Source organism: Macrotis lagotis, chromosome 1 (genome assembly GCF_037893015.1).
Source record: "Macrotis lagotis isolate mMagLag1 chromosome 1, bilby.v1.9.chrom.fasta, whole genome shotgun sequence".
In the NCBI taxonomy this organism is placed as follows: Eukaryota; Metazoa; Chordata; class Mammalia; order Peramelemorphia; family Peramelidae; genus Macrotis; species Macrotis lagotis.
In genome coordinates this window covers 341,401,977-341,417,073 of record NC_133658.1, presented here as the reverse complement: position 1 = coordinate 341,417,073, position 15,097 = coordinate 341,401,977, and the positions used below count along the sequence as shown (strand labels likewise).

The 15,097-nt window shown below is 38.9% G+C and overlaps 1 protein-coding gene across 4 annotated transcripts in view; it reads right to left on the bottom strand.

The window, feature by feature from the left end:
- WHRN (whirlin) overlaps positions 1–14,622 on the bottom strand; it is a 132,595-nt gene extending 117,973 nt beyond the window's left edge. For all 4 annotated transcript variants that reach the window (XM_074211752.1, XM_074211753.1, XM_074211754.1 and 1 more), the window contains exon 1: positions 13,771–14,622. In XM_074211752.1, coding sequence (XP_074067853.1) covers positions 13,771–14,535 — 765 coding nt within the window. In that variant the 5' untranslated portion in view covers positions 14,536–14,622. The remainder of the gene's footprint in view (positions 1–13,770) is intronic.
- Positions 14,623–15,097: the final 475 nt, after the last annotated feature.

The following is a 15,097-nucleotide window of genomic DNA, read 5'->3' as shown; positions in this document are numbered from 1 at the left end:
AGCTACTCCTGGAGAGATTAATAATGCAGTCTTTTATTTTCTGGGATCAATGTCTGTAACATATTCCACCCTTCAGGAAGATCTATTTATGTCAATAATATTTTCTCTGTCTATTCAGTGAAGAAATTGATGGAATTCATTGTACCCATTACCTATTGCAACCCTTCCCTCCCTTAATACTTCCCTTTAATCCTTAGGGAAAGATGAATAGCTGTCCCTTAATTGGGAATTCTCAAAGATAAGTTTAGAAATCAAAATTCTATACTTACAAATCAATCACTCATTATAAGCCAGACCCATAAATCAGACAGATGTAAAGTTATTAAAATCAAAATCAAAAACAAACAAAAAAATCACTGTACTTAACAGTAAGGAAGTATTGGCTTCTGTGATAAAATGCTGTTGGTCAAACACCATCTGTTTGACCACAATCACAACTCTGACTTCCGATATTTACCATGAAAAGAAAAATACTTTTAAAAATACTTTTACCACAGAGACAGAACTGATGTTATTGGAACACAGACTGAAGCACATTTTTTTCTTTTTTTTTCACTTTATTTCTTGTTAGGTTTTTTTTTTATTTTTGTGGGGGAAGGTGAAATTATGTTTACTTTTTACAAGAAGACTATTTTAGTAATGTGTAAATAAATTAAAAAAAGAAAAAATACTTTAAAAAATCTTACTTAGTTGGAGAACTCAATATCAACAATATTACATTTTTTAAAACTTTTAAAGTGATGTCTTTTGCTAGTCATACCCTAGCTATTTCCACATAATACCAATATGAATTGAATATAAATCCTAGAAACCCACTGTTGAAATAAAAACAGCTAGGGTAAAACTAACTAGCTCAGTGACTGCATCTGAAAATGTAGGCAATGATCTGAATTCATTGTTCCCTACTACTCTTCAAAAAAAAAAGCCTACACTCTTTGGATTGCATTCAGTCTTCTCTGATTTACCCCCAATGTATTTGTCTAGCCATTTTTCCCACTACTCCTTGTCATTTCCCATATATTCCAGACAAAAAGGGGTACTAAATATTCACAATCTGTTGAATGTAATGTTCTGACAGTCTAATCATGTGAAGATGTCTAGTAGGCAATCAAAATTGTGGGATGAATAAAGGTCAGGAGAAAAGTCAAGCCTAGAGTCAAATTTGGGAGTCATCTGCAAAGAGCTAACAGTTGAAACCTGGGATTAGTTGGCCTAGATTGCCAAGACAAAGAGGAGACAGAGAGAGAGAGAGACAAAGAGAGACAGAGAGAGAGAGAGAGAACTTCTTGGAAAAACTCTCCTGAAGAAGTTAAACTAAGAAGTTAGAGGTGAAAAGGGTGGGACAAAAGATTTTGAACTACTAACTTAACTGAGTATGGAAAGGAAGAGATAAAGGACAGAGGAACTAAGAGAGTGATTTCTGGAACCTCTATTAGGCTGAAGGATAAAGGAGAGGCAATGTGAAAGGGAGCTCTGAAAGATGCAGAATCAGTTTTGTACAATATCATAGAATCTTTTTTTTTCAGATTTTTTCAAGGCAAATGGGGTTAAATGGCTTTCCCAAGGCCACACAGCTAGGTAATTATTAAGAGTCTAAGACCGGATTCGAACCCAGGTATTCCTGACTCCAGGGCTGGTGCTTTATCCATTATACCACCTAGCCACCCTGATGTCATAGAATCTTAACTCTGGAAGGGAATTATTTCATATGATTCAATTCTTTCACTTTATAAATGAAAAATCTGAGGTCCTGAGAAGTTTTGATTTGCCAAAAGTCATGAGGCAAATCAGCAATGGATCTAGGCTGAGAATCTGGCACTTCTGATACTCAATCCAGAAATCTTTTCACCCTCACCATACTTTCTACAGTAAATCTTCAAAAAAAGAAATATATTCACTTTCCCCTCCTAGAAACATCAATTGTTTCCTCTCCCTCACTCACTCCCAGAAGTGTTGAGCATAGATGTAGAATTTCTCAAGCTATAAGAACCACCATATATCTTCTTCAGCCCCATATATTCTGGAAAACACTGGACAAAAATGATTTGGAACTAGGAAGAATGAAGAAATCTTCCTCCCCCTAACAAAGGAATCAACAGCAACAACAAAATGATATGGCTTTTTTCTGACATGTGAAACTCTTGGAAATATTCCTTCTTGGACATCCTTAGTGACAACATGGTTTACTTCACATAATAGAAAGAAAACTGAAAGAATGTCAGAGGACCTGAGTTCCAAGCTTGATTCTTCCACAAATAGTCTGTGCAACTCCAGGCAAGTCAGACTCATATCTGTGTTTCAGATTTCCATCTGGAAAATGGAGAGCTTGCTTTTGATGAAAGAAGACAAGGAAAGATACTAGAGAATGGAGAATGATAAAAAGTCATTAAACTTGTCAAATGGTACTTTTTTTTGTTAATACTGATGGAGTAAGTAGTTAAAGAATCTCTGGGTGGCACTGAAGAAGCAAAACAAGAATGGACTATTCTAGATGCCAGACAATAAAGAGAAAAAACAAAAGAATAGTACAAGAGAATAGTAGAGTTTTAAGCACTTTATGTACTTTTAGGTACATCAGTGAGATAGAATGGAATGGTGGATAGACAGCCAGCCTCAGAACCATGATCTGTGCTCAAGTCCTACTTCTCATACATACTGGATGCAAGACTCTGTTTTGCAGAGAAGATACTGACCTGCTTTGATAGAAGGATTTTCCTTTTTGCATGAACTGATGCTGAGCGAGATGGGCAGTACCAGAAGAACATTATATCCCCTAATAGCAATATGGGATGATAATCAACCTTAATGGACTTGCTCATTTCATCAGTGCAACGATCAGGCACAATTTAGGGGTATCTGCAATGGAGAATACCAACTGTATCCAGAGAAAAACTGTGGAGTTTAAACAAAGATCAAAGACTATTACCCTTAATTTAAAAAAAACATTATCTTATTATATAATTTTGCTATCTCTTATACTTTATTTTTTCCCTTAAGGATATGATTTCTCTCTCATCACATTCAACTTAGATCAATGTAAAGGACTAACAGACTGCCTTCTATTGGGGGGGGAAGCAAGATTAGGGGAAAAATTATAAAATTCAAAATAAATAAATGAAGAATTCCTTACCTAAGAGTTCCCTGTTCCTCAAATAAAGGAGACCAAAAACATTTATGTAGGTAGTCAGGAAGGAACCATTGAAAAGGGAAAGATGAAGAAAGAGGAGGAAGAATGGTTGATTGATAGAATAAGATCTCTGTTCCCTGGGTCTTCTCTTCCCTTCCTCATCTGTTGAATTCTTTTCCACCTTTAGAGTGTAAATCAAAGGTTTCTCTAGGGATTCTTTCCTGGTCTCCTGTTGGTGATGACTTTATCCTTTAAATCTTGAATAAACTTCATCTTGTATTTTATGTATCTGTATTAAGATCCTATTCTTCTAGCAGATTGCAAGTTTCTGGAAGTCAAGGGCTATGCTTAATTAGATTTTGTACTCTTGTTGATGCTTAGTACACTACTAATTGCCCAAAAGACATTTAAAAAATTTTTTGTGTATTTGTACAATATGAAGAACCAGAGGAAAGAACTCTCACTAGTAAAGAAGAGAGGCATTTATTCCTCAGAGATAAAGAGAGAAAGAGGAGAAAAAGAATACAGAGCTTTGAATTATGGGGAAGCAGAGTTCAGAAGGGCTCACATTGCATAGATTTCATCCTGATTAAGCAGGAGACATGATCACCTAGTAAAAAAGAAATGGGAACAGAGATAGATAAAATAGTTACTATGGGAAATGAGACTGTGAGTCAACAAGATGAATAAAAGAATGGAGATGATGCTGACTCAACACTCACCAAAGAATTGACCATTGTTTGTTCTTGGTATCTCAGCTACATCTGCTAAACTCTACAAGTTACCTAGGAAGGCAAACTTTTCATCTGTTATACTGAAGTCCTTTGTGAAGAGCTCTAGCATCATTTCAGTGAAATAAATTAAAAGTGGGGGTGGGGTTGGGGTTGGGGTTTTATTTTTAAACAGTACAAAGATCCAAAATTATCATTTAACTTTGCAAAATCATTTAAAGGAAGTTAGACTGCCTCATTATACACAGTTTCTTGGAAGCATTGTGGTGAAGTAAAACTAGAGGCATAAGGCTGGGGCAATGCTCTTTCCTAGGGAGAATTAATATTATTGGTCATTGTTGCTATCCCTTCACTGTCTCTATTTCTGCTTCACATCAAAAAATTAGAAGGGGAAAAAAAACCTCAAAAAAATAGTAACTAAGTTCACCTTATCTATAGGATTTCATGATTGCAATGAGAAAAGAGATAGCAGAAGAAATGTTGACTTGCAAGATGAATCCATTCAAATCTGTATTTATGGGGGCACTCTGGAGAGTTGAATAGTTATCCAAATAAAGTGAGTATCTTCATCACTTCAATCTGAACTAAACATTTTTATTTCTGTTTTGCTCTGGCCTGGCCCAACACTTCCCTTGGTTGGATGGTGAGCCAGCCTAAGTCTGTCAAGTCTAATAGTATCCTAAACCTGCTACTCCTTCTGACCTAGGTTTTCCTCAGTTGGCATAACTGATCACGCAGTTTGCAATCATATCCATCTCTCATAGCCAATCAGTTACTGAGTCCTGTCAATGTCATCACCTCAACGTATCTGGCATCTGAGTCCTCTTCTCTCTTCCCTAGAGCAGGTATCCATTACCACTCTTCAGGATTATCATAAGGATACCTCATGGGCCTTTTACTTCAGCTCTCTCCTCCAAATTGCTTTATGTTGTTGCCAGAATAATTGTTTTTAGTCTCATCATATCAATTCTTTCCACAAAAATCTTCATTAACCAACCATTTCCAACCAATTAAGGTTCCCTTGTCTTTACTTGGTAATGTAAGGCCCTCCAAAAATGGGACCCATCCTGTACTTAACTCACATTACTCCCCTCTATACATTCCATATTCCAGCCTAACAAGACAAATCTGTACTCAGAATATACCCTGCACTCACACTGTTCCCTGAGCCTAGAAAGTCCGTTTCTCCACCTGTTAAATTTCTATTTATGTTTTAAAGCTCAAATGCTAATATCTCCTTGAACATTATTCCTTTGTTTTATTTTGTTTTAATCTCTCTCTCTCTCTCTCTCTCTCTCTGTATATATGTGTGTGTGTGTGTGTGTGTGTGTGTGTGTGTGTGTGTGTGTGTGTGCATATGTATATATATAGACATTTAGTGGTATTTTTCCAATTACATGTAAAGATAGATTTCAACATTCGTTTTTGTAAGATTTTTGAGTCCCTAATTTTTCTTCTACTCCTTCCCCAAGATAGCACACATGCACAATCATGTTAAATATATCTCCACATAAGTCATTTTGCAAAAGAATCAAAACAAAAGAGAAAAACCACTAGAAAGAAAAAAAAACAAAAAAAAAGTAAAAATAGCATGCTTTGATCTCCATTTAGACACCATAGTTCTTTCCCTGGATGAGGATAGCATTTTCCATCATGAATCTTTTGCAGTTGTCTAGGATCATTGTATTGCTGAGAAGAGCTCAATCTAACTTAGATAATCATTGCACAATATTGCTGATACTGTATACAATTCTGAACACTAACCTCTTACCCCTAGCAGTAACAACCTCCTTTTTTGGGACCTAAGATAGTATTTTGCTTTGTACCTCTCCAAAGAGCTGATATTCTTATCTATTATAATCATCTGAGTATGTCATTTATCCCTATATTAGACTGGAAACTGTGAATTTTTCTAAATTGCATTTTTTCCTAATATCCTGTATAGTGTTCTATAAACATTATATAGACATATATGTGAATGTGTGTATATCTTAGCAGCAACAGCTCAGCTCTGAATACTAAGCATATAAGTCAGTAGTTGTAGTATATGCAGTAAATCAAACCAGAGGGTCTGTATTTGGGCAATGCTAGAAGAGTACCTAGATGAAAATAGAAAAGCCTGGGCAGTCATCCATGTTTTGTCTACATGACACCAAACAACAGTGTGTGTGTGTGGGTAGGGGTGTATATAGTATTATATACACATTTATATATTACATATAATTACATACACATATTTCAATACATATATATATATACATTATATATTATATATATATATATATATATATGTATATCTGTTTATATGTTTGTGTCTATGTAGGGCAGCTAGATGGCAAAGTAGATAAATCATCAAGCATGGAGTCCTGAAGACCTGAGTTCAAATCTGCGTCACTTAACCCTATTTGCTCAATTTCCTCATCTATAAAATGAACTAGAGAAGGAAATAGCAAATCACTTCAGTATTTTTTGTCAAATAAAAACACCACATAGGATCAGGAAGATTCAGATAACTGAACAACATATATGTGTTTACTTGTCTGTGTGTGTGTGTGTGTGTGTATGTACTGAATAAAATTTTTGTTGAATTGAAAAGACTTGCATCTGTTACGAACGTTTGGTTCTTTGAGTTAATCACTATAGCAATGAAACAGCGCAGTGAATTTAATACTAGAGATGGAGTTAGAAGCAACTGAGTTCTAATTCTGTCAGACACTCACTAGTATGTGTCCTTGGCAAACCCTTTAACCTTTGTCTGCCTCAGTTTCCTCATCTGTAAAATGGAAATATTAATAGTACATGCTTCCCAGGGCTATTATGAGTATCAAAAGAGATAATATATATAAAGAGTTTGCTCAATCTTAAAGAGATATTTAAATGCTAGTGATTATTAACCAGGGCTTCTGACTTTTATACCAATATACAGTTTTGGTCTTAAAGAATAAAACAGTGTTGCCGTAGGTTTTGGGTTTTTGGTGTATGGAGCATTCTAGTTAATTGATTAACTTCAAACCTGTGATCTTGCTCCAGAAAAGTAATGGAGGGTAATGGTTAGAGCTCTCTGGACATGTCTCTATAAGTGCCAAAACATACAGTGGTAAAACTGAAGAATCCAAGTGTCTTATGGGCTTTTTCTACATAGTATCAAACATCTGTATCTTTGGGAATGACCAGATATTTGGTATCATTTAAATAAAACATCTAGATGATTACCCAGGCCTTTCTATTTTCATCCAGGTGCTCTTCTAACATTGCCCAGACAGAGCCTCTTGGGTTTTGTTTACTGCAGGCTGATGTATTTGCTCAGTATTCAGAACTGAAGCATTGCTGTTAATATGTACACTCAGGATATTGGAAGAAAAAAAAATAGTTCCAGAATGGACTGCCAGTTGAGGCAAAAACTTGGCCAATTTAGCATTAAGAACACTTTAATTCTCAACAGGAAAGTGAAGAGGATGGGGCTGAAAAATCAATCAGCTTAAATATATTTTTCAATATAGAAGGAAAAGTTTAAACTTGGGAGTAATTTGCTTTGCTTGAGAGTAGACTTTGAAACATCTTCCATGCTTTGTTCAGAAAATATACTTAACCTAAAATCAGATCTTTTATTGTTTCCAAATGCAGAAACAGTTCTATTTTGGAATCTTGGAGACAGAAGAGCTACTAAAGTAGGTTCACTTACTGGAAGCATGATTTCCAGTTTTAAGAGTTATACGACAAAGGAAATGAATTGAGTAATCTCAACTATAGGAGCTGCTTGCATTCAGTTGTGTTTACTTGAAAAGAGCTTCTCTTAAAAAACATTGTCAGGAATGGTGGGTTTTTGGGGGAGAAAGGATGTTGGGTTAGTTTACTTTTCATTTTTAACTACTTTATTAATATTTTTAACTTGTTAAATTTTTCAAAAATATTTATTATATTTAGCACTTTAAATTTTAAATATACTTTATTACATTCTTATTTGAGTTGTCAAATACTATCAGATAGCTATTGCAAGTATTATTATTCTCATTTCACAGATGAGAAAGCTGAAGCCTAAAAGGTTTTAGGGTCATGTGGCTACTAAGTGGAGGTAGCAAAAATTAGATTTGGGTTCTTGTCTACTATGTTACACTGTCATTACATGAGTAGGGTAGACTCACTCACTTGGAACAAGAAGAGGCCTCGATCTTCTCATTTCATAGACGGAGATGATACCCAAATAACTTGTCCAAGGTCACCCAGGGTTTAACTGTCAGAACCAAGATATGAACTCAAGAACTGCCTCCAAATGTAGGATTCTTTTCAATAATCCATAGCATAAATGTCACATGATGAGGTACAGAATGATACACATATTTTTGACATTAAAAATGGGGGAGGGGGAGGATTAGAAGAGTTAGTAATAATATTGTCAAAAAAGAAAAGCATCAGTGAAATATTTTAATGCATATAAGAGAACAAGAGGTTTCAGAAAGAAATAAGGAAAACTGAAAATGTTACATAGAAATCATGTGTTTTTTTTAAAGCAAGCTATATATAATAAAGATTTAAGGTTTTACCTCTAATCCTCTTTTCATGTTCTAATTTGTATATGGAAATGGGTTTTTCTTAGTATTTATGAAGATCAGGATATATTTTTTAATTATTTATTTATTTTATTCTGAACTTAAGAAATAAAACGAGCATTTAAAAAATTTAAATCATCCTATGATAGCAGACAACCTTCTAACTACAATGAGTATGATTAATAAAGAGCAAGGGATGAGATGGTTTTCTATGGAAAACTGGGCACAGATCACCTTCAGGCTCTACATTTCATGGTTCCTGAGATAATCAGTCTTTTCTTTTCTATAAACAAAGTGAAGTCAAAAGATAGACATTCCTGATTTTTGGTACTGCCCATCCTAGCCACTAAGAATTGTTAGGAATGGAACATAAAATGATCCTTATTCCATCTTGATACCCCTTGAGCTTGCCAACTGCCAAAAGTAAAATGTCTTCAGTAGAGAAAAACCAACAAGGAACCCCCGGGGCAATCGAGGATGTTTGTGTTTCAATCCAGGACAGCAAAGAAACAAGATCCAGTTAGAAAAGATTTTTGTTTTAGCCTACAGCTAATTCTAGATACAAACAAACGCAGTCCCTGCTAATCACATTCCTACTGTCCTTGTAGTGACTTGCCCTGAGCCTCCTAGGGAAGAAAGATGAATTGCTTCCTCTTGGGTTGTAAATGAATCTTTCTGGAAACAGAGCTATATAGCAAGAGCTTTTAAGCCTGTTTGAATAAACAGTCCTCATAAGAAGATGAACATTAATCCTTTGGCAATCTGCACATGCTCTCTAGGTGAGTTCATAGATATAGCCTCACATTGTACATACTTGAATATGTAATACATCCAGATCAATAAGAGTTGGCTACACATATACTTTACTATCTCTGTGGCTGATAGCATTGAATTCTGTGGGAATAAAAAAAAATGACTAGAGGTTGAAAGACCCAATTCACTGAACTTTTTATTCATGTATTTTTCTAAAAGAAGCAGAGTCTAAAATGATAAAACTGTTGCAAAAATATCAGTCCTTTCTCCTTACCAAAAAAAAAGTATCTTTCTTTTCCATTCTAAGCACTTCTCTGATTAGGACCCAAAAGAATGCAAAGCTAATTAATTAAAAGAAGACTTAAACTTCACAAGCATAAGTTGATAAATGTAATTTTTCAAAAACCTCAACGGCAACCAGTCCTGTGAATACATATACACATACACACACACACATATATATATACATGTATATAGATATTTGCATGCATGTATATATAGATACATATGATATGGATTATTTCATTAAAGAAATTGACCCTAGAATCACCATTGTCTTAAATGTGATATGACAAGAAATAAATCCAATAAAAACATATTAGTAGCAACCTTTCAATATTGTCTTTAATACTCAAGGATCATTCAGTACCTGGGTTAAGTCCCTGGGAAGTTCTTGGGTGCAAATAAAAATGTTCTGTACTGTTTCCAAATTGGATAAGAGAAAGAGACCAGTGGGGAAATTGCATTTCACAATCTGAAGGAAAAAATTTGCTAATAATCTGTCATAGTCTCAGATAAGCAGATACTACAAATTGGCAACTGATAGATTTGTAATTCAGAAAGAGCTAGACCAAATACAATGACAGTAATATGCACTGATTGCTCCCTGGGATATTATAGGAGGTGAAGAGAGGGGGTTATAGTAACACTAATTAAAATAAAAGGCAATCTAACTTTCACTTAAAAAACCATTCACACTACAATGGGCCTGTGGGATTTCCTGCCTGCAAAAGCTGCAGCAGTAATGAAGTCATTTGCTTTTAATTTGGATGAAACATGGACAACAGAACACCTGGAAGCACTGGTTGCTGATGCCCACAGAACCACAAGGCTTACAGAAAAATGGACATGTACACTGACTTGCAAGCTTTTACAATTCTATTTTCTGTACCTAAACCTCATTTGCTCAAAAATATCACCATTACTAATGTTTGGAGTCAGGGGAGAAGAATAAATTTCTAGCTGGTACAGTATGGAATCCATTAATTTATGTCACCATTTCTTGATTTAGTGTGATGCTGTCTGGGTGCCAAGATTCCCTTCTCAGAATAATACATCTTCAGCCAACTTTCTTTTGGGTAGACTATAGTTTTATCTTAAAGGCACAGTAAAGAAAGGAACAAAAAAAAATCCCAGATTAGACTCTATGTCAGAATAAGAGGAAAAGGAATGGATGGAAAGAAAACTGGATTTGTGGTGGTCCTTATCATTCATTCAAGAGAGTTTCATCAAGCCAAGTCAAAATGTTTAAGGGGGAGTTGTTAAATAAGAGGTGATCTGTGATGTCAGTCTCAGGGTAAACAGGCTTTTCAAGGAGAGAGGTTTTATATATACATATATATGTATGTGTGTGTGTGTGTGTGTGTGTGTGTGTGTGTGTGTGTGTGTATTTTATATATATATATATATATAATATAGAGAGAGAGACATAGCCCCTCAATAAAACTTGTATATTTATCACCAACATCCTGCCTCTGCTTCTGGGTGGTGTTAGTTTGTTTCATCAGCTAAAGATGAAATCACCTTATAAAATGCAATTTCCACTTTGTAAAAATATTGGTGGGTTTGGGGAGGAGAGGTGAGTGTGAGAGGACTGAAAGTCTGGCTCATCACACCTAGGGTGTGACCTAACTTCCGAAACTTGATTTCTGTTGTGGATTTTGATCCTTCTTTCTAAGAGCACTCACCCCTCAACCTCCAAATAAGACATATGCAACTGATTTTAATATCAAAACTACATTTTTGAGAATGAGTCCTACTATGATGAAAGGAAGAAAAAAAGAAGTTAAATTATCTCATCAGATTTTTCCTACCAAATTTTATGAGCTTAGGGTTAAGTGTGAAAATGAGATCTCATTTTAGGCACAGCAGATGAAAGTCTAAGACATAACATTTTATAAATGAGAAAGTTGTTGATTTTGGATACCTTTAGCCTAAAGATCATGCTACCAAGAACTTTAGGCTTCCTTTGAGGGTAGACCTAAGGGACATCTTGTTCTCCAACCTATTATATTTTGCTATTAAGGGGAAAATAGTCCCTTAAATTTCCATCTGCTTTCATTTTACAGAGAAAAATCCTCATTTCATGGAAAAGAAGTAATAGTTCTCTATTTAAAGGATGCATTAAATGTCTCAGGAGAAATGAGAGTCAACTTGCCAAGACAGTGTATAATTCTTATAACCAAAGACAATAATGACATTAAGACTAAAAGTCAGTATGTTTTAAGTAAATGAGTAATATATTTGGAATCTGAAGACCTGGATTCATGTCCTACTTTTTAATTATGTGACCTTGGACAAGTCACTTCCCTCCTCTGGGCTTCAAGGTAAAATGAGGGAATGGAACTAGATGTTCTCAAATGCTCCTTCTAGCTCTGACATTCCATTCCAAGATAGATATTGAGTCTTTTACTCCATTGAAATCAGACCTTTATCCTGTGCTGGGTGCTGAATGCACTGGATTTCCTCAGTTTTCAAAATGTTAACAGTGAACCAAAGGGCCATTCATTTTGCTTTTTGCATTTCAAGTACTTCAAAAATATATTTCCGGTTAAGTAAAGGGACTGTGTAGACTAACAGGGAAGAAGAGATTCATTGTGTTCAAATGTTCATTACAGATTAGCCTTGGAATTCAAGTTATAGATCACTGAAGTGCAGGTCACAGCAGCTCCGGAAAGGTAGCCCTTCTACACAATGAATTCACAACCTGATTCATCCCTATTGCTGAATATGAAATTTCTTTTCAAATAAATTACCTGCTCATTGCCCAAAAAAATGGCTTTAAAACTTCAGTAGCCTGCCTCAGTGATTTTAAATGTTGCTTTTCAAGTGCCAATGGTAAATAAACTTTGCTAAAGGGCTGGCATTCTGTCAAGTTTCCATCTCTGTTTATACTATCCCAAGTTTTGGGTTCCTGTCTAATAGCATCACTCTTAGCCAAGGTTCCAGAGATTTTCATCTAACTAGATGAGAGACTTCTTCACTGTACTGTTCAAAACTGGGAACACAAAATGCAATTGATATTACACACAATTCAGACTATGAATCTTCTGTTTCTATTGCTTTTTTCCCCCCAACTTTCTAAAAGCTTGGAAACGTCCTGCTTCATACCTCTAAAATGATTAAATAGCTAGATAGTCTTTAAGCAGAAAATTGCATTGGAATGTATAAATCACCATTTATGTCACACATCATCACAGACTATATTTATTATCTGTGAACTACACACCTTTAAAGCGGTAAGGTTAATGGACCACATCTTTCTAAATATATGAAGTGCTAAAGGTAAAAATGAACTAGTGGGAGGGGAAAAGGGAACAAAGGAAGGAGAAAGGGTAGTGGGGGAGGCTCTAACAATGGTATCCAATCTACCCCTTGAGATTCCTATCACTATTGTGGGAGGGTCAACATGACCAGTTCCTTCTAGGAGTTAAAAAGACATTTCTAACCTAGGTTCAAATGCTGATCCTTCCACTTACTATACATGATGCTTGGTGAAGTCATTTAACCTCTGGACCTCAGCTTCCTCTCCTGAAACAAAACTGAATTGAACTAGATGGACTAGGGTCCCTTCCAGTTCTAAATCTGTGAAATCTAATGCAGAGATGTTTCCCAAAGGTGATGGGGAGAGGTAGGGAGGAAGGAGAGAAAAAGAGGGGAAACAGGAAATAATTGCTAACTACATAAGGGCTATAGTGGAAAGAATGCTGTACTAGATTAGGAGGCCTGCTTTACCATTTATCCATCACTGCCATAATCCTATCATTATCTTGTAATGATACTTCCCTTCTCAAGGCCTCAGTTTCCTGTTCTGTAAAAATTCCTTGAGTGGGACTAAGATCTCTTCTAGCTCTGTCACCAAATGTTCTACCTTCTAAGTCTGTGGTTCTACTGCATCGAATCCACTGCAGACTAGAAACCTGTCTTGGAACGCAGGGGTCACGGAACACTGAGCACACAACACAGGAAGCAGAAGGAGCAGGTGTCTTTTCTCCTTGCCAGTTCCAAGAATCTGAGTCTGGGGGCTGCACTGACCAAGACTATTTCGCTGAGGATCTTGGAAGCAGTAGCAGTAGCTGGCTGGTGAGGGTGGTGTAGGCAGGCAGGTGGGCTAGAGAAAACAGCTCTCACCCCTAGTCAGGCCAAGACAAACTGCTGTGGCAGATGTCCCTGGGATGTAAGCCTCGCTCCAAGATAACTAAAGAGCTCACCAAAAAACTTTCTGACAAGGGAGGGTGAATAATGCTTGTGAGATCTACCTATCCCCAAATTAGCGGAGAATTTTAAGTCCGCATTTTGCTCAAGGCTGTCTGCCTGTACTTCTTGCACCTACCTTGACCGCCTCAGCGTGGGTCACTCGGCCCAAAGACTTGTCGTTTACTCTCAGGATCTGGTCGCCCACCCTTAACCCTTCCTTCTCTGCCAGGGAGCCTGGCTCCACCAGGGACACGTAAATCCCCACGCCGTGCTCAGAGCCACCTCGGATGCTGAAGCCCAGACCCTCGTTGGTCTTGCTTCTCCTGAGACTCACGAGCCGGACCTCCCCGCGCAGCTCCTCTAGGGGCGCCCCCTCGGGGCCAGGGCCGAAATCCACTTGGGACAGTCGGCTGGACAGTGCCTGGGGCCGCGGGGGCCAGTAGGCGGCAGGAGGAGGAGGAGGAGGGAGGGGGGCGGCAGCGGCCACTCCGTCCAGCGGTCCCGGACCGACCCCGTTGGCGCCCCCGGGGGCCGACGCGATGGGGGACTTGATGTAGGGTCCTTCGGACGTGTACTGGTCAAAGAGCAGCTGGTCGGACCGGGGGATGACCAGGCGCAGCATGGGCAGCAGCTGCCTCTTGTCGGGGCTGTCCAGCAGCAGGCGCAGGCTCCGCACCAGGTCGTAGACGTTCCTCCGCGAGTGGTAAGCGTTCAGGCAGTGGGTGAACTGCTCCCGCTCGGCCTCGCTCAGCAGCAAGTTGAGAGCGTGGTGCAGCTTTCGCACGTTGCCCGACAGCAGCCGGAGCCCGCCGCCGGCGGAGCCCGCCGCCGCCCCGGCCGCCGAGCCCAGGGAGCCGCTGGAGGACGAGGTCACGGAGAGGCGGTCCAGCTGGGCGCTCATCTCCCGACCTCGGGTCCGGCCAGCCCCGGCTGCGGGCCCTGCGGCTCCGGACCTGCTCCGCTGCCTGCAACTCAGACCATTCCCGGGCGTCCCCAGCCAGGCTCCGTCTTCTCCCTGGCCTGGGGGGGCCCCCTACCTCCTCGATCGGGGGCTCTCCTCCTGAAGCCTCCCGCAAAGCGAGCCCCGAACTGTCAAACCGAGGGCTCGGGGCATCTCCGGAGCCCGGGACCGTGCTCCGCGAAAGCTTCCCCGAAATGCAGAATTGGGGAAAAGTGGAGGGAGAGACCCGCTCCTCCAAGCGCACTGGGGGGACCGGCGCTCTCCCCGCGGCCCGGGAAGCCGCTCCGAGGCGGCGAAGGCGCTCGCGGCTCCCCGGGTCGGCAGCGGGGCACTTTTGCTAACTGTTGAGCTCCCCGCCCCCCCGAGCTCCGGCTCCGGCCTCGGCTTCCAGCTAGCTCCGACGTCTCATCCCACACCCCGCCCCTCGTCCCCCCCAACCTCCCCCTCCCGCGGGATCTTCAGGAAATGACGTCCCTCCCAGCGCCCTCCAGTTGCCAGGAGA